Source organism: Ixodes scapularis, unplaced genomic scaffold, assembly GCF_016920785.2.
Source record: "Ixodes scapularis isolate PalLabHiFi unplaced genomic scaffold, ASM1692078v2 PGA_scaffold10__122_contigs__length_95168666, whole genome shotgun sequence".
Classification (NCBI taxonomy): Eukaryota; Metazoa; Arthropoda; class Arachnida; order Ixodida; family Ixodidae; genus Ixodes; species Ixodes scapularis.
In genome coordinates, this window is record NW_024609836.1 from 47,088,591 (window position 1) to 47,111,161 (window position 22,571).

The following is a 22,571-nucleotide window of genomic DNA, read 5'->3' on the forward strand; positions in this document are numbered from 1 at the left end:
CAGTCCTTTGGTATATGCCAGGTCAGTGAGAACATGTTTGATCAGTGAGAACTCGCGCTCAATCGGTCAGAAGTTCCAGCCGAACGCTGACGCGGCATTTGTGTCCGATCTGCCCCTCGCGCTGACCTCCATATGTGACAGAAAATGCAGCAGCTTTGTATCTTGGAGCTCGGGTTCCAACCTGTGCTCGCAAGGCACGGAACGAAGGCCGTCGGGTGCATCGTCTAACTTCAGCAAGCGGCTTCTGCAGTGCTCTGGTTGCGCGTGCCTGCACGTTCACACTTGTGTTAGCAAGGGCAGAAAGCTCAAGCTGAAGGCGGAGCCTTCTAGTCTCAGCTTAAAGGGACCATGAAACAATTTTTAAATCGAAATTCATCCACTGCACGTCGTAAAAGGTGTGAAAAGAAAACCAAAACACAAAAATAGAGAAAAAAACATTTCGCTATAGAACTTTTAAAGGAAAAGCGGACTCTCTTACACCTTCTTTCCTTCGAAAGTTATCTGCCTTTTCATTGCGATGCATCCACGGTGCCACGGCACTTCAGCCAAATCCACGTCGCCTATTGGATAAGAGCCTACCTCACCAGCACCGCGATCATGAACAATTATAGCCGGCGAATGGTTCTTAAAAGTTTTCTTAAAGAATATTTTGATCCGCATTTTGTTGAATAATTAGCGATGTGACGAAAATTACAGAATTTTATAATGCTGGGAGCTACGCCCCATCTATCGAGTGAACACTTCATTTTATTATGGAACCAGAGGCACTCTTTCAGAGTACCCGCCCTGATCTAAAAGGGTCTTGGTTCACCTGAATTACTTACTTACTTAGCAAGAGAAAGATAAGACTGCGCCTGCGCTGTGTCGCGATTCCTGCTGAAAAACATCTCGTCGGTGGTGATCATTGACGTGGTCGGCGTGATGGAAGCTCTTCGTTCCGCGTTGAGCGCCATCTTTATCTGAATTCCCGTCGCGTGCCGCGATGATAACCCAGCACGTCCTAGAAGGGAAGATCCATCTGCTCGTGCGGCGATGTTGTGGCGGCACCCTCAAGACAGCAGAAACGCTCGTACCGTGGTCTTTGTTTCCTTCGACTACAGTGGTGCTTTCTTAGCATTTCTATCCTCGAGCATCGCCCGGATTTATCCTTAATGCGAAAGCATTGAGTATCCCATGGTGCGAGCCGACGTCATCAGCTTTGAAGCTGCGCCAAACGGCACCTTAAATCCTTTCTCCAAGTGAAGCCGGCTCACAGTTAGAAGATAAAAGAGATGTAGTCATAAACCAAAATGGGGTAAGTTCAAAAATTATAAAATGTACACAGAGACAGTAGCAGAGAAAGCCTTAACCTTTCAAGATGATAAGAGTTCTCTTAGAAGATGGAATAAGTTCATTGGCATATGGACATTATTTGCTAAAAGGCCGAAGTTTGTCTAATATAATATACTGAGTGTGATGTTTTCACCCTTTGTCTTAAAAGAAATTTGATCATTATTAACAAAGAGGCTTGTAAACGATAATTCAATAAATTTGCTGGATTGGCTTAATATATCTTCCTGTAACCAACAAACTACCAACTTATCAAACAAGTTCGTTCTGTCTTTTTTTTTTTGTCTTTCGGAAATACAGGTTTGGTATGATATAAACCATGTTGTTTAAATCCTATATCTTTGCCAACGAGATCCCCCTCAACTGGTTCAAAAGCATTTTTTAGAGGTTGGCTAAAATTTATCTTGTATGCTATACACCTGCTTCATGGTTTCCTTTTCATTTTTCGTGACTTTCTTTTAATTTCTTAAATTTATTTTCAATGCCTTTTTAAGTTGTTCATGGTTTTCTTTTAAATCCTTATATTTTCATTGTTAATCTTATTTTAATTTTACAAGGAGATAAGATTAACAACATCAAGGTTTTAAATGAGATTCTTAACATTTACCAACTTTTTCTCTTTTATATTATAATTCCCCTGATCATCTAATTGAAATCTAATCCCCAGATCTCCTCTAATTCCTGTAATTATATTTATGTTGTGTTAAGGGGTGTGAATACTTTGAAATTCTCTAATGCAAATTTATTTTTAAATGTTGTCATATTCCTATCATCTTTAAATCCAAACAAATTGATATAGTCACAATTACTCTTTAATACCGGTGAAATACTATGTAAATCATGAGAGATAAATATGATCGAGCAATTCTTCTTTCTTGACATTGTAAACAAATCTGAATCTTTTTCCCGAAATGTTTTTATCCCGAGTATTTCCGAAATTATGAATAACTATAAGATTTCGTTTAGATTCATCCAAATCATTAACTTCTATTATATTGTTACGAACGACAAATGATGAGGCGGCGAATAACTGAAGAAACTGAACGTTTAATGGGGCGGACTTTGCCCAAAACAAAAGAGAATTAGGTTAGTGTCGCAGGAGCGATGTCGGCGAAACAGCGGGATCGAGCGCTGTGGCGAAACTGACTGCGGCTCGCCACGCGGAGCCCCTTATGTGCACGCGTTGGCTTTTGGCATAATCGGCGTAGAAGGTTCAGCGCTTAGAACATTTGATGTCGTACAAGCCAACAGGGTTCTCGAATTTACCAGAACATTAAACTGAAAGAATAGATAAAAGACGCGTAACTCCCACGAATCGAACCCTGGGCCTCCACACGAAAGTCTAGCGCGGTAACCACTCGGCCACGCACCCGCTCGCTCGGCGACGCGAGTGGCAATATTTTTCATCATCAGTAAAGAAAGCTACTTCTTCATCTGTCTTTGCACTCAACTTATAAGTAATCTGAAGAAATTCATATTTCTGTTTACTTAACATTACGCATACACATACAGCCCGTTGTAAATAGTCAAATCGTAAATTAAAAAAAAAAACATACTTTGTTTTGCCAGAACCACATGGACCATATGCTAAATTTATAAATAACCATACTAGTACATTCCCATTGATATATTTGGTTCTGATATAAACTCTAATCTTTCATTTAGTATAGTGAAATATTTTAAGTCTACTTAAAATGATTCGTCTAGAAAAAATGTGGCTATATAAATGGATCCAGTAAAGTATGTCAACATGTTAAGGGACACTATAAAAATGAGAAAGCCAATAAAGATGGCGAAAGAATCACTAAGAAATGATATGGAATTAGTCTTAGAGCCTGCTACAAAAAAAAAACTTAAATATCAGACAGGCGATAAGAGATCAGCGTGCAAAGACATTTGACCTTGCACAGTGTCGAGTTTACAAGCCACTACTCACAAAGCAAATACCTCCGACTTATATAACAATGTCAACCATTTATGAGTAGACGTTTCATCTCCCATGCGGGAGACATCTTCAGTGCAGCCTAGGAACAACCCGACTAGCTACCAGCAACCAAACGCTTGCTTTGACTTTCTCTTAATCCGTAGTGTTGGTTGCTGGTAGCTAGTCGGGTTGTTCCTAGGCTGCACTGATGATGTCTCCCGCATGAGAGACGAAACGTCATAAATGTTGACATTGTTATATAAGTCGGAGGTATTTGCTTTGTAATCATAAATCCCGGTTTTCGAAACATTTTTGCAGCCCTTACTACATCCACTCTAGTAAATCGTAATCAATAAATCAGTGAAATTTTTGGTCAGAATTTTTATAGAGAACTTGAACTGCCTCGTTTGGAAAATATCTTGAATGAATAGTTGATGATATGTATTAACTTGCAGAAAAATTAGGTGAATATACAAGTATATCACAATCATAAGTAAAAAAACTAAGCAGGGAAATTAAAAAAATGTTAATAAACTGGAAAAGATTAATTAGAAGTACAATATGTTGTTATGGAAAAATAGAATTCCTTAGAAAATACTAAGATGGACTGATAAACATTATAGGTAATGAGGGAAAAATCGTTAGAAAGGGTATTTATACAAGTGTCTATGATCTTATAAAATAACCATATGTTAATATTGAAGATAAAAGAGGTGGAACATTTCCAAGGAACTTGTAAACTAATCATGTTCTAAAATAAATATTTCATAAAATATTAAAAAAAATAATAAGACCAGCGTAGACGATTATATATGATAAAATATTTTTGTCTAATAAATGAAGGATATTCTAATTAATAAAAATCTTATAAATTGTAAAAGTAGTGTAACATTTCATGAGATACAGAGGTTAGATCCAAAAAGAAAACTGTTTATTGCAGTGAAAGAAAGTGTGATCCCTTACACATGGCATAATAAATCTGCAAAATTCAAAAATAATATTTGAGTGTACATTTAAGATACAGGGGAAGCAAAACATAGAACCACTGACGATGGTAATAATGATTGTGATTCTCTGAATTATCAAATAGTTAAATACTTGAAATTGCCTATCAAACAATCACTAGATGGAAATGAAAAGGAAGAAACTGAAGTAATCAGGGATTTTTCAGCAAATGTTGCAAGAGATGTCAGGACAATATTTATTCATTGTAGTTTAGAGATGTTTCTTCAGATGATAATGAAATTACGATGAAAAATGATTTACTTCACACGTTTCTTCGAAACAAAGAACCCAATTCATGGCTAGTATTCAGCCCAAACCCATTGAAGTTTGAGATATAGTATGGTGAGATCATGGAGTTTTCTTTAAGAACTACAGATCAAAACAATAGTTGATTTTAACAAAGAAAAATGTTTCATTACGTTAGATATTTCTTGTGAACCTCTGTACAAACTTTCTATAATGAATGATTTCACTTACGAATTCTCGTCAGCACTTTCGTAAGCATTCAATTAATGTCTACTTTGATATGCCATAACATTTATTTTTAACGAACTTATTACAACTCCATGCAAGGCTTTTAGCATCATCTGGTAAGTCATTGTTTCATCGTGCGAAACCTAAAATGTTTTCATTTGCTAAAGATACATCTGCAGAGGTTAAACCGGAATTACAAAATGCAGCATCCAAACTAGTTGAAAAATGCCTTAAATAATCCAAAACAAATGAAAGCTAAAGAAATGTACGGCTTAGAAGAACAGGTTATTCCAATAGCAAAATAGGATGTACAAAAACATATGAACTTTTACGCGGAGGGGGTTACTAATAATCAAAGGAATGGGCAAACAATCGAAAGTTTTTTTCCAACTGATGAACGTCATGACTCTGAAATTGTTAGAAATTCAAATGATTCTACAAAATCTCAAAACGAAGTAGAACGCTTGTGTTCGAACAGCCAGGGAAGCCCTTAGGTTTTCCAAAAGTGTACTTCAATGCAGACTAAAAATTGTTAAAAGTGATGACACGAATCTCAGTGATGCTGATATTGTTACATTTGTTTATAATATTGGTGCGAATGTATTTTTAGAAATTAGAACTGTTAATGATAATGTAATCTAATAATCTTTTTTTTCCTGGAACCAGTTCAACGATCCAAAAGTTAATCACTTACTCAGATGATTTTTCAAGGTCTACAGTCACGTCCGAGTTTGGTATCCAGATACGTCTGAAACACATGAACTAAACAGTTATAAGGTCATCGAAGAGGCCCAGAAGACTGTTACTGGTGTTAAAAAAAAACAGGATAAAACAAATGATTTGCCAAGAGATATGATGTCACCAAAAACTCAAAGATTGTAGAATTGTCCGTTAAGATCAAAGATCTAATATAGTTTTATTTTTGAAATTGATAAAGTATACCAAGAAATGACATTTAAGCTAACACTAACTAAAAATGATTACACAGACACGTTAATTAGCACTGTAGAAATTTACCAAGTTCTACTTGACAGTCTATTGAGGAAGATTCCAAACAACACCAAATTTGGAAACTCGAACCCTCTTAACCGAACAATAAAAGAGTAATGAGATCGTATCATACGAATGGAAAAGTTTTAAAACCACTAGAACAATTGAATTTGATTATGCAGAGCACATCATAGATTTTCCAAAAATATTATATAAACCAAAATGTATTTATATTTTTTCAAAACATTTCTAGAATAAATTCTTCATCTGGAAACAACATGTGCTTTGATAATTTCAACTTGGAAACTAGAAATGTAGAAATAATTCCTTCATAGATTCTTTCCAATTCATTGTGACTTCACACCAAGCAATTTTGTTATTGACGATGCTTATAATGCGTTTTTAGAAGCCAGATTTAAGACTGCAGACGTAGTACCGGGAAAGTAGTAACAAAACGAACATTTGCAAGTCTATATCCAATATTCTGTTTTGATGTTACAAATATGCCTACGAATGCATTTGAAAATGCTCACAGATCTCTCATGTGGGTACATATTCCGAAGTGCTCTGGCTACAAGGTACATAATGTATGTGATTTGCAAGTGTGATGGAAAACTATGTAACTCTATCTGATAGTGAAATGATGTTTACCGAAATATAATATTTATTTCTGATATAAGTGTATATTCTACACATTGTGCACCTATCAGAAAGTCAACAAAATAAGATTCAATCAATCAATCAATCAATCAGAGCTTTATTGTGTTTCCCAAACAGCTTTAGGGGCCTTTTTTTATGGTTAAACTTGACCTAATAAAACAGCACTGAACTAAACCAACTTCACGGCAATCCTGACCACTATACTATTCCTGAACTTTTTAAAAGGTATAAAAATGTCCACGTGAGGGTTAAAAAACTCGTGCGTGAGAATACTGGACTCTAGGTAAGATAGCTACCAAAAAAGGAGTAGACCTATTTTTGTCGGTGGGGGGCATGAATTGAAATTCTACTTAATAACATTGGGGAATCAAAAACAGAATTGAACAACTTACATAAAAACACCATGTCGCGAACTAGTCGCCTATTTGAAAAAGGTGAAAGACCAAGAGTGCCCAAAAGAACCACATAATCATAAAAAACACTCTGTCCAATGTGGCGATCGTAGACAATACTCACAAGTCGTCTCTGTATGCACTCCAACCTGAGCGCCTGACTGACACCCAAAGAATTCCATACCGTGGAACAAAAGTCCAACCGTGATAGAATTCCAAAGCCCGAAAAAGGTTCAGTATGTGTAATTTCGGAAGTCACGGGCAATGCGTGCAGTTATGCCCAGGATGCGCTAAGAATCATTAATAACCTTTGAAACATGATAGTTAAAGTTCAGGCGTGAATCGACCAATATGCCAAAGTCAGTGTGTAGTTTCCCGTGACCTTCGGGAAGTGCGCAGCTATGCGATGGGGAGTGACGTTCACCGTACAGGAATGGGATGGCTCTTCAGCTACGGTGATTTGTCCCAAATGTGCAGGACTCGGAGCGGGTGCCGGCGGCCTCGAGCCTAGACAACCTGCACGTGTGCGTGGACCTCTTCTGCGCCAAGTTCTGCCGGTATCGTAACCTGGCGCGCATGGCGGGCATGCGCCCCACTCTGGTGTTCCTCTCGCACCACGCCGACCTCAACGAGGACAAGAGGGGTGAGTGCATGGGTAGGCAACGTGGCGGCCGTTCCGCGGATATGCCCAGCTACTGACATCAACAACAATTACGTGGAGCAGGTAACGTTTCACTGCTCGAAAGGTTACCAGCAACATTTCTATCCAAAATTCTGTCAAGCGTTCGTTTAAATTCGCCTAGAATACATTAAACAGTCGTTTCGGAGTGTGAACAACATGAAGTTTTCGTAGACCATTTTCCCTATCTCTGCTACGCTTTTCGCAACGTAGACGCCGCTAGTGTGCATATCTTTGACTGCAGAGTTCCGGATCTCGTACGTTCCGGAGAGCCGTTGCGGGACGGAAGAAACGATCTACGAAAATTCTATATTAGGGAGTTTTCGCAGATAGTTTTCGCCGTCCCGCAACGCTCTCCGCAACCCGCTACGATACCCGCCGGAACTCTACAGTCAAGGCCATCGGCGCGCCGGTGCAGTAGCGGCTTCTTCGTTGCGGCTTCTTCGTTCCGGTTTACGGAAACTCCCTATTAGGGATTTTTCGTAGATAGTTTTCTCTGGTCCGCTAGGCTCTCAGCAAGAAAAGGGAGTTTTCGTAGATCGTTTTCGCCGTCCCGCAAGGCCTTCCGCAACCCGCTACGATAGCGGGAACTCCACAGTCAAGGCTATCGGCGCGCAGGCGCAGTTGCAACTTTTTCGTTGCGGAACGCTTAGCGGAGGGGGCAACGCGGTCTACGAAAACTCCCTATTGACGCCGCTAGTGCGCCTGCGCGCCGTTGGCCTTGACGGCAAAGTTTCGTATCTCGCAGCGGGTTGCGGAGAGCGCTGCGGGACGAAAGAAACGATCTACCAAAACTCCCTATTTTTCTTTGCTATATTTGGCGGAAAAATCAAACAATAGGGAGGTAGCGTTTTCCCCTCCTCTAAGCCCTCCGCAATGAAGAAGCCGCTACTGCGCCTGCACGCCGGTGCCCTTGACTGCAGAGCTCCGGCATCGTGGCGGGTGGCGGAGAGCGTTGCGGGACGGCGAAAACGATCTACGAAAACTCCCTTTTGATGTTCCCTGACAGGACGCGACGTCACGTCATGTTATTACGTGACACCATCGAGTGACGTCACTCTACGACTACGTGTTCACGTGACGTGGCACCATGGAACCGATTCCCCGCTAAATTTAGCGAGCAAATGCACGGACGAACGGACAGACATATTTCTGGACTATAGTTCAAGGGAAGCTCCTCTCGCCTCTTTCCACTTTCGCAGAGCGAACGCTAGAGAGGGGTGGTCTTCTCCCCAGCGTTCGCTCCGCTAAAGTGGAACGGGGTGAGTGCATTCATCAATACTGTCGTTGGGTGCTTGATCGATATGGTAAAGCTCTGGTGCACATGATGTGAGGTAAGACAACTAAATATGCAGAACAACGCATTCACAGGCATTTGTTCACTACGATTGGTACATTTATATTTATAACCAATTGTGTTAGATTAACAGGAAGCGTTTCTTTGCTAAATTTAGCGGGGAAACTACGTGTTACACTTTCATGCTACACTTTGGGGGGCTGCTTATGCTGCCCTCTAGTAACTGGCAGGCTGAAAACGGTCAGAGCGATCTTTTTCTGGTGCACGGCCTCCAGCAGCTCCAGCACGCATTCGCTGCCTTCCATCGTACTCTGGCTGCGTGTGCACGCTCGAGGGTCACGAGACACCGCCGAGAAAATGAGGGAGAGGAGGAGACGAAAGCGCGAGTTGACGTCAGAACGCCGAGCTGTGGTTGGAAGGGTTAGTGGGTGGCCGTAACGCTAGGTGCCTTTGTCTCCACTGCACTTTGGTTTCTTTCTTTCTTTCTTTATTAATACTGTTAACCTCTTCCGAGGTTGTTACAGGAGTGGATGAAACATAATATCACACAGTTTACACTTGCTGCAATAACTTGGAACAAACATATAAGAAGTTAGTAGTATTTACGACATCAGGTGGCAAACTATTCCAATCAATAATTGTTCGAGGAAAGAAGGAGTATTTAAATGCGTCATTTTTATAACTATATGGCTTTATTGTTCTGCTGTGAAAATGCCTAGTAGACCTGGGGCAAAAAAAATGTAATGTAATCATCTTTGTCTATTCCAAGCTCGTCGTTAACGATAAGGTAGAGGAATTTTAAACGATTCATTCTCCTTCTTTCCTGTAGGGTTTCCAGGCCCGCCTCAGCACAAAGTTTTGTGGGGGACACATAAGAGGAATACATATTGTACACAAAACGCACCGCTAATCTCTGAATTTTCTCGAGTTCTGAAATACAACATGATGTGTGGGGATCCCAGATGACACTAGCATATTCTAACATTGGCCTAACCAGAGTTTTATATAATAATAACTTTGTCTCACGGGAGCCATGCTTCATATACCTGCGAAGAAAACCCAACTTACTCATTGCTCTACTACATATGTTACTAACATGTGTGTGTTATAGTCAAACCCAGATACTTATATGGGCAAACTCTAAGAAGGCTATAGTTACCAATAGAATAATTAAAAAGTAAAGGACTTTTCTTACGAGTAATAGACATACAAACAGTCTTTGATAAATTCAACGACATTTGCCAATCGGCACACCATAGACAATCTTTCTAGTGAGGGATTTAATACTTCACAGTCTCCGAGACTTTTGATTTCTTTAAAAACAACACAATCATCTGCAAACAATCTTATTTTGACTGGAATTTTACAAACAATATCATTAACAAATATTAAGAACAATAAAGGCCCGAGAACTGATCCTTGTGGCACACCAGACGTAACGTGTGCAGTACCGGAACACGCGCTATCAAATTGTACAAATTGTTGTCTCATAGTCGAATAACTTTCTAGCCACCTCAAAATATTAGTATTATTTAAGACAACCGCCAATTTCGTTAGTAGCTTCTCATGTGGAACGCGGTCGAACGCTTTTGAAAAGTCCAAGTATACAACGTCAGTTTGCCCTCGAGTATTAATTACCGACGCGAACTCGTGCACCGTTTCGGTCAGTTGGGTGATGGTAGACACTTTTTGTCGGAAACCATGTTGAGCCTTAGTAAAAAAACTATTTTGCTCCAGATATGCCGATATGTGTTTAAATACAATATGTTCCAAAATTTTACTGCAAATACTGAGCAAGGAAATAGGTCGCTTCCGAACGTGTTCGACGAGTGCAGTGGAGACAAAGGCTTTGCGTCTACCCACTAATATCCTTCGAAGCAGAGCTCGGCGTTCTGACGTCCCCTCGTTTCCTCCTCTCCCTCAATTTCCCGGCGCATAAAGATTATTGACCAACAAGCGGCTTCGACGTGACGCCGCTGCGGTGGCTGGTGTCGGCGCATGCGCAGAGACGCCTCGCCTTACGCGGTTTCTGTGCACGCGCGGTGTAATGGTGTGGGCAAACGCAGGCGGGCTTGTAAACAGCGCGTTGGTGTATACACAAGCTCGCGCTTGGACAACTGGAGGACCTCCCTGCCGTTCTAGTCCGTTAAGAATAGCCGGACAAGCTACTTCCACACTGTCCGCTTCGGTAGAACGAACGCTGGGGAGAAGACGAGTGGAGAAAACGAAACCACGCAAGCAGACAAGCTTTAAAGGAGGGGCTTTTTCTGGAATTTTCAGCCTGCAACAGACTATATAGCCAAAATCTCAGTCTGCGTACAACGATCGTCCGGTGATCTACCTAAGATCGTCTTCCCCATCGCCCTGTCAGTGGTCGAGTCCCTCCGCGACCTCCTGCCAGCCGACTCCGTGATCATCTACTTCAAGCTGGAGCTGATCCGTCCGCTGGACTGCACCGAGGACGTGACCCACGAGGGCATCTTCGGCGAGTTCCTCTTCCGTGCCGACGCGGCCCCGGGGGCCCTGCGGTCGGGCGAAGCGGCACGGCAGTTCCCGGCGTCCACGGACGGCGGCGCTGTTTTCCACAACGTGCTGCCAGGCGTGCTCATGTTCCAGGCGCTGCACGTGACCGAGGCCGGCCTGGAGGGACACGCCGTCACCTCCTACTTTACCGAGGCCTCCACCAAGCGCACCATTCAGGCAAGCGCGCTAGACGAGAGTATCTGCAGTATCCATTTCGCACCACAAATTTGTTCTTTTTTTCGCTCGGCAAGAACAAGCAGGAATGACCACCACTATGGCACTGTGACTTCACGTGGAATCCACTATAGCTCATATAAACCTTCCGTAAAGGTCCGTTTTCTCTCAGCCCTTTGAGTGTATTGGTTCTCTGTTTGTGCGTAAAGGTCCTATAAATGTAGGGGTCATAGGATTGGGTCATGGGTCGAGGTTGCCTGGATTGGGTTTCCATGGGCGCGCTCGGCGAGCTCGCGACATTTCTCTTTATGGTCTACCGTGGTGTTGGGATGGCAGTACGTTTTCTCCGAAGTTGCGTATGGCTCCCTGGCTGGCTGGCTGTTCTAGCTGTGATGTCTCGATGCCTCGAGGTGCCGTAAAGAGAGCCACTCGCGTGACTTTCTCGCGAGTGTCCGCGGCCATGCCCCCCTTTGCCGACGTCGCCCTCTGCCTGCACGCAGGTGACGTCGGCGGCGCTGTTCTGCACGATGCACAGCGCGCGGCTGATGCCTTTCATGCGGTCCCTGCGCGATAGCTTCGGCACGACGGCCAACACGATCGCCGTGGCCTTCCCGCGCAACCAGGACGAGGCCCTGCCCGAGCTGGAGGCCTTCGAGCGCTGCTTCCCGGACGTGCCGGCGCTCGCCAACCAGGCCACCGAGTTCAACGTGGACGGCCAGTACGCGCCGCTGGGGCGCCTCAAGCTCATCCTGTTGCTCATCAAGCTGCTCGAGTGACGGCTTTCTACATAGTCTCCCTTCTTCGCCGATCATCGCCCCAAAGAATATTAAAAATCCTCATAATCGAAACCCCGAGATAGATTAACGACTCGCCAGCATATACTTTAGTTTCTTGCAATGGACCTTTCCCTAAGACACCTCGATGTGTTTAACTTGCAAGTATAAATAGCGTCGAATCCGCCAAAGCACGTGGCCCGTTCCTTGCGCGTCTTTTGGAAGCAAATGGCGGCGCAGCACTGAAATGAACGGAGCGAATAATGGCGCGGCACTCGCTCGAAGCACGTATCTCTCACGTATACCGAAAACAATGGCTGTCGGTACAAGGAAGAAACACGAAGCGTAAATTTTGTCAAGAGACTAACTTTTACAGCGAAGCTGTTATGCGCTAAGATCTGGGAAAAAATCCGTCCGCGGATGTTGACAGACAACCCCCCATTGGTCGTGGCAAGTATGAACAAATAAAAATAAAAAAGAGGGGCAACACAGAGCTGGCCAACCCAAGGGAAATTTCCTAGATTAAGGTAATACTCAGGTCTATGTGGTAATAAGGGAAATCATGCTAGTGTGAGAGGAATTTTGGGCGCCATATATATATCTGGAATTTTATAGGCCAATTATGATTTTATTTCGAGATAACATCGGATTTTAGCGGCTTTGGCTCCATTTAGGTTATTACCACCAGCCGTTTGGCGGTTTGGTGAGACCGTATGAAAACACTGAGGAACACTCAAATAACTTTTTTTTCGGCAAAATCAATTATTTATCTGTTTTCATCGCCCCCGTGCAAACTATGGAGGAAGAGATCAGCCAAGTGGAAGCTTCTGAGAGCGCTGCTGCGCCTTCTCGAAAAAGAAAGCTTGAGCACAAGAGGAAATACTGCGATGTCTGAAGACACAGACTTACCATGACTAATATTTCGTGAAGAGCCGTGCACGAAATTGTGCCTGGTGGTTTCATTTGAAATCAATCACGCTTGTCAAAGCATTTCTGAAAAAAAAAAAAAAAGTTTTTTTTCATTTTATATATATATATATATATATATATATATATATATATATATATATATATATATATATATATATTAAGTGGAGCAGGGTGAAGATTTTTTTTTTTACTCTGATTTTTCTACTCAGTTCTGTACACTATATGAATACAGAAAGCATACAAAACTCGACAGTAATTTTTTGTGTGCTTGTATATCATGCCGACTATTTTCAGCTAAAAAAAAAAAAAAAAAAAAAAGCTTTAGTATTTTTTTTTGTTTTATTGAGGTAAAAATGCCAAACATCGTCTCTTTGACAATCCGGTGGCATATTCAGAGCCTTGGAACTCATAAGGTATTATATTGTCGCTTACCAAATACTATGCGGGCATAGTCCTATACGTGGGCTCAGTGGCGTACCAACTTGTCTTTGAGTGTGTGTGTGTGTGTGTGGGGGGGGGGGGGGAACAAGACCCCCCCCCCCCCCCGGGGCAGTGCCCTTGGTATTCCTTGGGCGCCACCGGCCAGTGTTTGCCCTGCCCAGTGGCAGCTGGGGGGGGGGGGAAGGGGGGGGGGGGCAAAGCACATGCCTTGCCCCCCCCCCCCCCCCACTCTGAGAACTGGAGAAGCAAGCGCCCCCTTGCAACCCCCCCCCCCATGTTGGTACGCCCATGCATAGGCTATCGACGGGCGTAATTAAGTTTAGCTTATTTTCACGGAATATTTTATATAATATCTGAAATTTCGTCCAAAATTAAATTTATCGATATTTTGAGCACGCTTTATCGAAAAATCCCATTTTTTTTATTTTGTTCAATTTTTTTATTATTGCTGCCGATCATATTAGCTTTCAATTGGCTTGATGCGATTTCCCTTTTTTTTTTTTTTTGTATTTTTTTTTAGAAGTGATTGAAAGCGCACCCACGTTCTCGGAACGGCCAACTGCAGTTTCCGCAGGTCGGCTTCACTTCAAAGATTATAACTGCTTATTTTTCTGTTAAAAGGCAGGGGGTAATTTTTTTCTTTTTTATTGAAAACACTCCTGTTTGGTTGCATATTGTATGTTCTTAAATTTGTAATGATGGCAGCTGACATTCCTTAGTCCGATCGTTAGCGGTGCAGAGGATGTTCCATTATCCGGTGTGTAAAGCTCCGGTGTGTAAACCCAGGGCACAAAGGGCGGAGAAAGCGGAACGAGCTCTTTATGTAGCCAGACCGGGGTTTCACAGATCCGTTTGTGCAATTCAGAGCTTGTAAGGCTTGAAGCACCTCGCCACTATACACAATTTTCGTTCGCAGGACGGCTCCCTGATACGTACGGCCGTCAAAGGACTTCGTTCACAAAAAAATTAAAACAATGACAAGAAGCGTTGTGCTTTTCGACTTATCGGAGAAAGAAATCGATACATTCAGGAAGCACAAAAACGAAGAGTGGGCCTCCGTACGTGCTCGCAAAGAGATACGCTCCTCACATATGTGGTGCATGCCAGCGCGAGCCAGACCAGGAACCTAGGGTGACATTAGCACGAGATGTACAGTCTCCCGCAATATGAAAGACACATTCGCCGATGCTGCTTATACAGCGGTGCCAAGTCCACCTTGACTGGACGCGCTTTATTTTGAAGGAGAAAATATAACAAAAATTGATTTATTTCCAAACCCAAGCAATGTGTGCCTAGCCAAAGCGAATCTACCGTATCTACCTAAAAAATCGTAAAATCGCTTTTCCATATTTCCGAAGGCTATGGACGCTTTGCAGCAGCTGTTCATGGGCGCCGCCATAACCGACCTTCAGTTTTTGTTTCCTCTTATTCCGTTCACTTCACTTCGTCATTAACATAGCAGGCCAGGTCATTGCCATTTTAGATTCTACCGTGTCCTTCCCCCCATCATTGGTCTTTCTGCGGACTCGTCAACGCCTGTCTTTGGTGGCTCGGTGTCTCGGTAAAACAAGAGAAACTCAGCAATGGCGGATGTAATTTGGCGTATGTAAAGCGTCTTTGCATTGAAAGGCCGCTAAAAAGAAAAAAACAATTTTTTTAATCAGTTTGGTTGGGACATGCGTGTCAAAAAATAAATTTTAAGCAAAAAAAAAAAACTTTTTAGAGCAATATTGACGGCGAGAGAGAGAGAGAAAAAAATCTTTTATTGGCGGAATATGAGAATTCCTCGTTGTGGCCGTTGTGGCGGCGACCTCCTTTGCCCTTTCCACCAAGGCGCTTTACACCTCTGGGTCGGAGCTTCGGAGCGAGGTCTCCCACTCATCATGGGATGGGATTGAGGGAAAAGGGTCTTGTGGGCAAGCCCATATTATGTGGGGCAGAGTGGCTTTGTCTCCACATAGGGTGCATTCCGAGGTGGGGTACATTGAGGGGAAGATGTGGGTGAGGATAGCGGGGTTAGGAAAAGTGCCCGTCTGGAGTTGGCGCCAACTATGGGCCTGCTCCAGGGTAAGGGACTTGTCGGCTGGCGGGTAGACCTGACGGGAGAGGAGGTAGTGTGTGGTGATTTCATGGAAGCTGGATGGACGGTCCCTGGCGGATCTAGCCCCGTGATAGGGATGGAGGCTAGGCCCTGCCCGGATAGTGTATCCTCGGGCTTGTTCATGGGCCGCCTCGTTTCCCTCGAGACCAGCGTGCGCGGGTGTCCAGACCAGTCTGACGGAGGTCTGGGGCGGGTTTCTGTGAAGAATTTTGAGCGCTGGCTTGGAAATGCGGCCAGCTGCGAAATTTTGAAGGGCGGTTTTAGAATCCGTGATGATCACTGAGGGGGTTGGGATCACAGTGAAGGCGAGGGCTATGGCTACCTCCTCCGCCGTTTCTGGGTCAGTGGTCAGGACGGTGACGGCGTCGATGGGGGTGTGTAAGTTGTCAGTCACCGCCGCCGTGAAAGCCCCATGGTGCCTGTATTCTGCCGCGTCGACATATAGGACACCCGGGTTATCCCCGTAGGTTCTTTGCAGGGAAATGGCGCGTTGTTTCCTGCGAGCAAGGTTGTGGGTGGGGTGGACGTTTCGAGGTAACGGATTTGCTATAATTTTGTTGTGGATGTTGGGCCTGATGGGGGATTTGTCTTGGTGGAGCTTGTGACATCCAATGTTTAGGCTGGCGAGTATGTGCCTACCAGTGGGGGTGCGGGAGAGTCTAGTCAGTTGGGCAGCACGATGTGCTTCTATTAATTCGTCCAGGTGATTATGCAAACCGAGTCCTTCCAGTTTGGCAGTTGGAGTGCTAGGCGGTAGGCGCAGTGCTATTTTGTAGGCCTTGCGGATCAAGGTATTAACCTTATTGGTGAAGGCCGGCGTGAGGCGTAAGTATGGGGCCGAGTATGTTAGCCGGCTTAGGACGAATGCCTGTAGGATGCGTATGCGATCCTGTTCGTTGAGGCCTTTATGTTTATTTGTCACCCTTTTCAGTAGGCCTATTGTTTGATTAATCTGACTTTCTATTCGCTCAAGAAATTTGTTATTGAGCCTATTCGCCTGGATCTGCAGTCCCAAGATTTTGAGCTCCGAGACCACTGGGATTGGCCTGTCATTGATGTGTAGTTCGATGTCAGCGTTGTTTTGTTTCCTAGTGTTGGAGGGCCGAAGTAGTATTAGTTCGGATTTCGCCGGAGAACAAGCGAGACCTGCTCTCTCTGCTTCCTCCGCTACTATGTCAACCCCTTGTTGTAGTGTTTCTTCTATATTGGCGTCACTCCCTCTGCCGATCCAGAGGGTGATGTCGTCCGCATAAAGACTGTGTCGGAGTTGGGGAATTTGGCCTAGCCTTTTGGGGATGTTGATGACTGCCAGATTAAAGAGAATGGGCGAAAGCACAGCCCCTTGCGGGGTTCCCCTGCTGCCCAGTTGGGTAGTGTCTGACGCGAGGTCGCCAACGTTGACTACGGCAGTTCTCTCGGAGAGGAATGCTTTGATGTAGTTGTACGTCCTCTCTCCGGGGTTTACTGACCCCAGACCCCCCAGGATGGATTCATGGGTGACATTGTCGAATGCCTTTGTGAGGTCTAGGGCCAGGATGGCTGCCGTGTCGAGGTTACCTGTGGATTTGATTATTTGTTCAGAGAGCTGTAATAATATGTCCTGCGTGGATAGCCCAGCCCTGAAGCCAACCATGGTGTGTGGGAACAGGTCTGCGTCATTCATGTGGTTGGTCAGCCTATCCAGGATTATGTGTTCCATTAGTTTACCTAAACAGGATGTCAGAGAAATAGGTCTTAGGTGTTCTAGGGTGAGGGGATTCCCTGGCTTGGGGATTAGAATAACTTTTGCGTGTTTCCATGACTCGGGAATCCTCCCCTCTCTCCAGCATGTGTTGATGTAGTCGGTGATGTCTGTAATGGATGAGTCATCAAGGTTGCGGAGGGTGCGGTTGGTTATTCCGTCCGGTCCTGGCGCCGAGTTGGGTTTCAGCTTGGATATTGCCGACCTCACCTCCGCCTCCGCGATTTCTCGGTCCATGTTGGTGTTTTGCTGCCCAGGGTAGGGAGGGAGTGCATTTTGGGGCCCGGTCGGTAGGTATTTTTGGGTAGCTTGATCGAGCAAATCTTGATCCGAGCCTGGGAAATTTTGTACAAGTTTAGTCATGCGATTCTTTTGTTCCGATTTGCCTTGATCCGGATCAAGGAGGTGTCGTAAGAGGATCCAGGTTTTTTTCAGCCCAAGGTTACCGCGCATTTGATCGCAGATCTGTCCCCATTGGTCTCGCACCAGGGAACTCGCGTGTGAGCTGATTTGTCTCTCCAACTGGGACAGTTTGGTTTTCAGTTTACGGTTGTGTTTGTTCTTCCTCCATCTTTTTAGAATGCTACTGTAGGCTTCCCATAGATGTTGTAGGTGGGAGTCTACCGTTTCCGATGGAATGCTCGGGTCTAGCTCTTTGGTGGCTCCTCTGACATCCCTCAGCAGCTGATTAGTCCACTGAATGATATCGTCGATCTGTTCGTGTCTGCTTCTGTTTTCTGTTGCGTTGGACTCTGACTGCTCTGAAGCTTTCCCATTCAACCAGGGTGCTTTGCCTGGGGGTGCGAGTAAGCCTCATGTTGGGGGAGAGTGTTGTGCTTATGATGAGATGATCACTGCCTAGGCTGTGTTCAGTGACCGTGCTCGTGAGCCGGCTGATGCGTGATGAGAGGGTGAGATCTGGTGTTGTGTCTCTTTGAACACTGTTGCCTATGCGTGTGGGTGCTGTTGGATTGGTCTCTAATGTGAGGTGGTGTGATTGTATCTGTAGCCAGAGGTCTCTGCCCTTGGGACTGCAGCTCTGGTAGCCCCACGCAGTGTGCGCGGCATTAAAGTCTCCAACTATTAAGAGAGCGTGTGGGCCCGCTTCTTTTCTTGCGAGCGAGAATAGCTGGTTGAATCGGTGCGTCCTGCCCTGATTATTTGGTGAGCTGTATACGTTTAAGACACATACCTTAGTCCCACCTCGCTTCGGGGGATAGACTGTTACTAAATCATGAGGGATGTCTATACTGTCGAATTGGTGCCGCGACGCGGGGATGTTTCTGTGCACCAGGACGGCGGTCTTGCCATTTTCTTTCCCTTGGTAGGCTTTATAGCCCGGTAACTTGACCTGAGTTTCTACTTCCTGGAGTGCGATTATATCCGGGGGAGATTCGGCGTTTTGTACTAAAAGCTGCAGATTCGCTCGTTTCCGTTTGTAACCTCTGCAGTTCCACTGCCAAACTGTGACTCCTTTGTGATTAGTATGTGCCATGGTGCGGTTGTTCTAGAGAGTGCGGGGTATCTAGTGCGGGGTCCGCCGTGTAGGTGGTTGGATACGTTGGGGTGGGGTGCGTGAGTTCATGCTGGGGAGCTCCAGGGGAGGCGTTCCTTGATCTAGAGCCGCGTATCGCATCCCTGTACGCCTTTGCCACTCTGCTTTCAAATTCTTTCAGGAGGCCACTAAGCGAGCTTTGCATCGCGGTTTGTATCGCGTTGGCAATTTTGTTGTCAATGTTTGCCTCCAGGTTAACGCATCCTTCCCTGATCAAGAAGATGTCCTGCTCCATCTTGGAGTATTTGCTGTCGGGCTCCCCGTTGGATCGAGAGGTGTCAGGAATAGTGTCTTCATCCTCTGGTTGTGTTGTCGCGGCCCTCTTTTTTGAGGCTGGGGGCGCGACGGGGGCTTGCGTGTGCATGCTAGCCTTAAGGTTCTGATTTTCTTGTCTCATTGCCTGTATCTCGTGTCTAGAGGCCTTAAGTTCCCTAAGGAGGTTTTGATTCTCTCTCTGAAGCGCCGCCATCTCAGCTCTGAACTTAGCGAGCTCTGCCGCTACCTCTTGTGGGATTTGGGAGGGGGGTGGTGCGTGGGGCGGGTGGGTATGGGAGGATTGAGTGTGGTTGACCTCTACCCCGAAGCTTACCATTTTAGAGGTGTCCCGCGCCTTGGGACGGTGCCTGGAGCTCGGTCTCCTGGTGTATCTTGCCGGTCCGTCTGATGACCTCGTTCTGTCGGTGGACGGTGTTCTGCCCCGGTTGATAGAGGGGGACCTCGTTGTTCGCCTTTCTCCTGCCGGTGACTTACTCGCCGATCTGCCTCTGTCTGAGAGGGCGGGCCAGTGCTTGGTGTCGTCGGTGTTGGGAGGCGGTTTTTCACTGCCTGGAGGACCCCTCGCCCAGGCAGAGGTCGACTGTGGGGCTGCTTGCGACGGTTGCCTGCGGCGGGGTTGGAATCTCTTCGGGCATTCCGGCGTTCCCATGAGGTGTGGCCCGCCGCATACCACGCAGCGAGGCGTGCATGGATGGTCATTTTTGGGGTTTTCTAGGCCGCAGTTGGCACACCTGATGATCTGATGAGGGCAGACATCCTGTCGATGTCCCTTTTGCCAGCACTTGGTACATGCTTCGGTCTTCTGTCGATACGGGGTACACCGGTAAGTGGCTGGCCGGTAGCGAACCCACAAGGGTACTTTTGGTCCGTTGAATAGGATTTGAACTGCGTTGGTTTCTCCGAGACGCTTTGCTGCGAGTATAGGCAGGTCAGGGTTGGACCTGATCAGCACTTGGTTGATTTCGGCTTGGGAGTCCTCCTCAGGGATGTTGAATATAATTCCCGCAGTGGTGTTAGCCGGGGCCGAAACGTGCGCGGCGAATTCGTATTGCTTGCCTTTGACCATTATTGCGGTGACTGAGCACAGTTTCCTTGCGCGCTCTTCATCCGGGGTGCTGACAAGTAGGTAGTTGGCCTTTGCAAATACGAGGATTCTGTCCCTTGAGTCAGATGTAAGCTGTGCCGCCTGAGTGATGCAGTCGGCTAATGTAGTGGGTGAGACGGTGCTGAGATTTAACCCACCTCTGGGGCGAAGCACTACTTTGACGTGGTCCTCCGGGATGCGTTCAGCCGGTGGAGCCCGATGCCTGGGTCGTCCTCGCGCCGGGGCCAGTCCGGTGCTGCTCTTTGTCGCTGAACCTGCGGTTGTCGAGGTCGCTGGCGATGGTGGTGGAGTCGAGGCGGGCTGGCTGGCCGCGTCTAGGACCCGCTGGCGCCTTCGGATGACCGTCCAGGACTCGTCGTATTGCTCTGGGAGGAGGTCTTCCCCGGCTACAACAACCTCCATGGCCGATGTCGTTCCTAGGCCCAACCGCTAAATCGTGCGGCTAGGCCTCCTCCCTCGAGAGAGCCGATCTCTCGGCGGACGTGCCGCAGCGGGCCGACGGAGCGAGGCGATGTTTACGCTAGGATCACGTTCAGCTCTCCAGGGTTTACGGAGCCCGGAGAAGACGACCGTTCTCGTCCGAGGTTCGCAGCATTCTCCTATTGACGGCGAGAGATTTATTTAAAATTCTGCGCGCAAGGTTTTTCGATGCTCTCCGCTGGAGTTTGCGCTCTGTTCTTGATACTGGTTGCCCAAACCATTACCAACGCCATCAAGATCTCGCCCGGACCCCGACGACTACTGATGTGTGCGCGCAAGTGCCCGAAGACCTATTTTTTAGCGTTCTTTGTGTCGTCCAAATTTTTCTGGCGCTAGGCCTAATAAGCCTAGTCCGAGTACGGTCGCAAGGCCGCCGCTCCCCCAACGACGTCGGCTCCATAGAAGGAGCTGATACGCATGCAACATGGAAATCACCGTTGAAGGTGAACCGATCACAGACAGAGAATTGAACGATGGAACGTGGATTTCCACGGCACTCAAGAACCAGAAACGATTCCGCCGCCCCGGTGCCAGCAAAGAAGACGAAGGCTCGGCGTCAGGCAGTGCCGTCGTCGCTGCACCCGGCATGGGATACGAAGCCGCAGCTACCGCCGGCAGCCATGAATGCATGAACAACAAAGGCAAGCCCTTCGACTCTACCGCTAAGAGGTCTAGGCCTCCCCCTAGAAGAAGAAGACCCCCGATCCCGAGACTGCCGGCAGATCATTACAAGATTGTCATTAGGCCACAGTCTGCCCTAGACCTTCCTGCACATGGCGGAGCGCTATTGCTCGAAGCGCTTCGCCTAGCCGCCAACATTACCGACGGCAACACCCATTCAGAAGATATTCTACAGAAACACCCGGTCAACCGTACTTTCACAATCAGCACGCCCAGTGAGAAACGTGCGAACGCGAACCTCAACCTACAAGAGTTCGTGATTGAAGGAAGGAAATGCCCCATCAAAGCGTACGCGCCTGCCCCCGATCTTTCGGTAAAAGGGCTGATCCACAACGAGTATTGTGGCGAAACAGACGAGCAGTTAGTCCAGAACTACAACTCCTACAACCCCGACTGGATCGTCACGTCGGCAAGACGTTACGGGAAAACTAACCACATCATGATTACGGTAGCCGGAACGGAGCTCCCCCGGCTCCTCAGATACCCCGGCACAAGACATAAAGTGGTCCTCCTTCTCAACCGAGTGGAGGCCTGTTTCAACTGCCGCAAGACAGGGCACAGACAAGACGTCTGCCCACAAAAAAGACGAAACCTCTGCTTCAGGTGTGGAGAAGAGCACCCACCACCACAGGAGGGACAACCAACAACCTGCGCCCCAGTCTGCATCATCTGCGCAAGGGCGCACAAAACTGGGAGCAGCAACTGCAAGTTCAGATTCGCCAAGCAGCAAGCCTCCCAGAGACCCAACCCGCTCAGCAACCCTGGCCTAAACATCGGGCAGAACTTTAAGCATCAGTCGAGAGACAGAAACCGGCAACACGAGACCCTGACCCGAGGTGACAAGAGGGAAGCATCATCGTCCTTCCCACCACTACTGCGAAGCAGAAGCAAGTCGGCGACACGGAGCAGCCAATCGAGGGACCGTCAAAAGGACCAACAACGATCGTCCAGCAAAAGGCGAGACCCCAAAAACCCCTGGACCAAGCCAGGAGAAAGGGCCATCAAGTGGCAGGAAGATCCGGAGAAGCTGGCCCTTCGTAA

At 46.3% G+C, this 22,571-nt stretch overlaps 1 protein-coding gene and 1 pseudogene across 1 annotated transcript; both read left to right on the plus strand.

Annotated features, from left to right (window-relative positions):
• Positions 1-5,614, plus strand: part of LOC120838804 — a 48,660-nt pseudogene extending 43,046 nt beyond the window's left edge.
• Positions 5,615-7,338: 1,724 nt separating this feature from the next.
• LOC120843114 lies at positions 7,339-12,277 on the plus strand (the record flags this gene model as incomplete). The annotated part of the gene is given in 3 exon segments (XM_040214347.3): positions 7,339-7,417; positions 11,122-11,450; positions 11,948-12,277. Coding segments are annotated over 3 exon segments (684 nt in total), but the record flags the coding sequence as incomplete, so codon positions are not given.
• Positions 12,278-22,571: the final 10,294 nt, after the last annotated feature.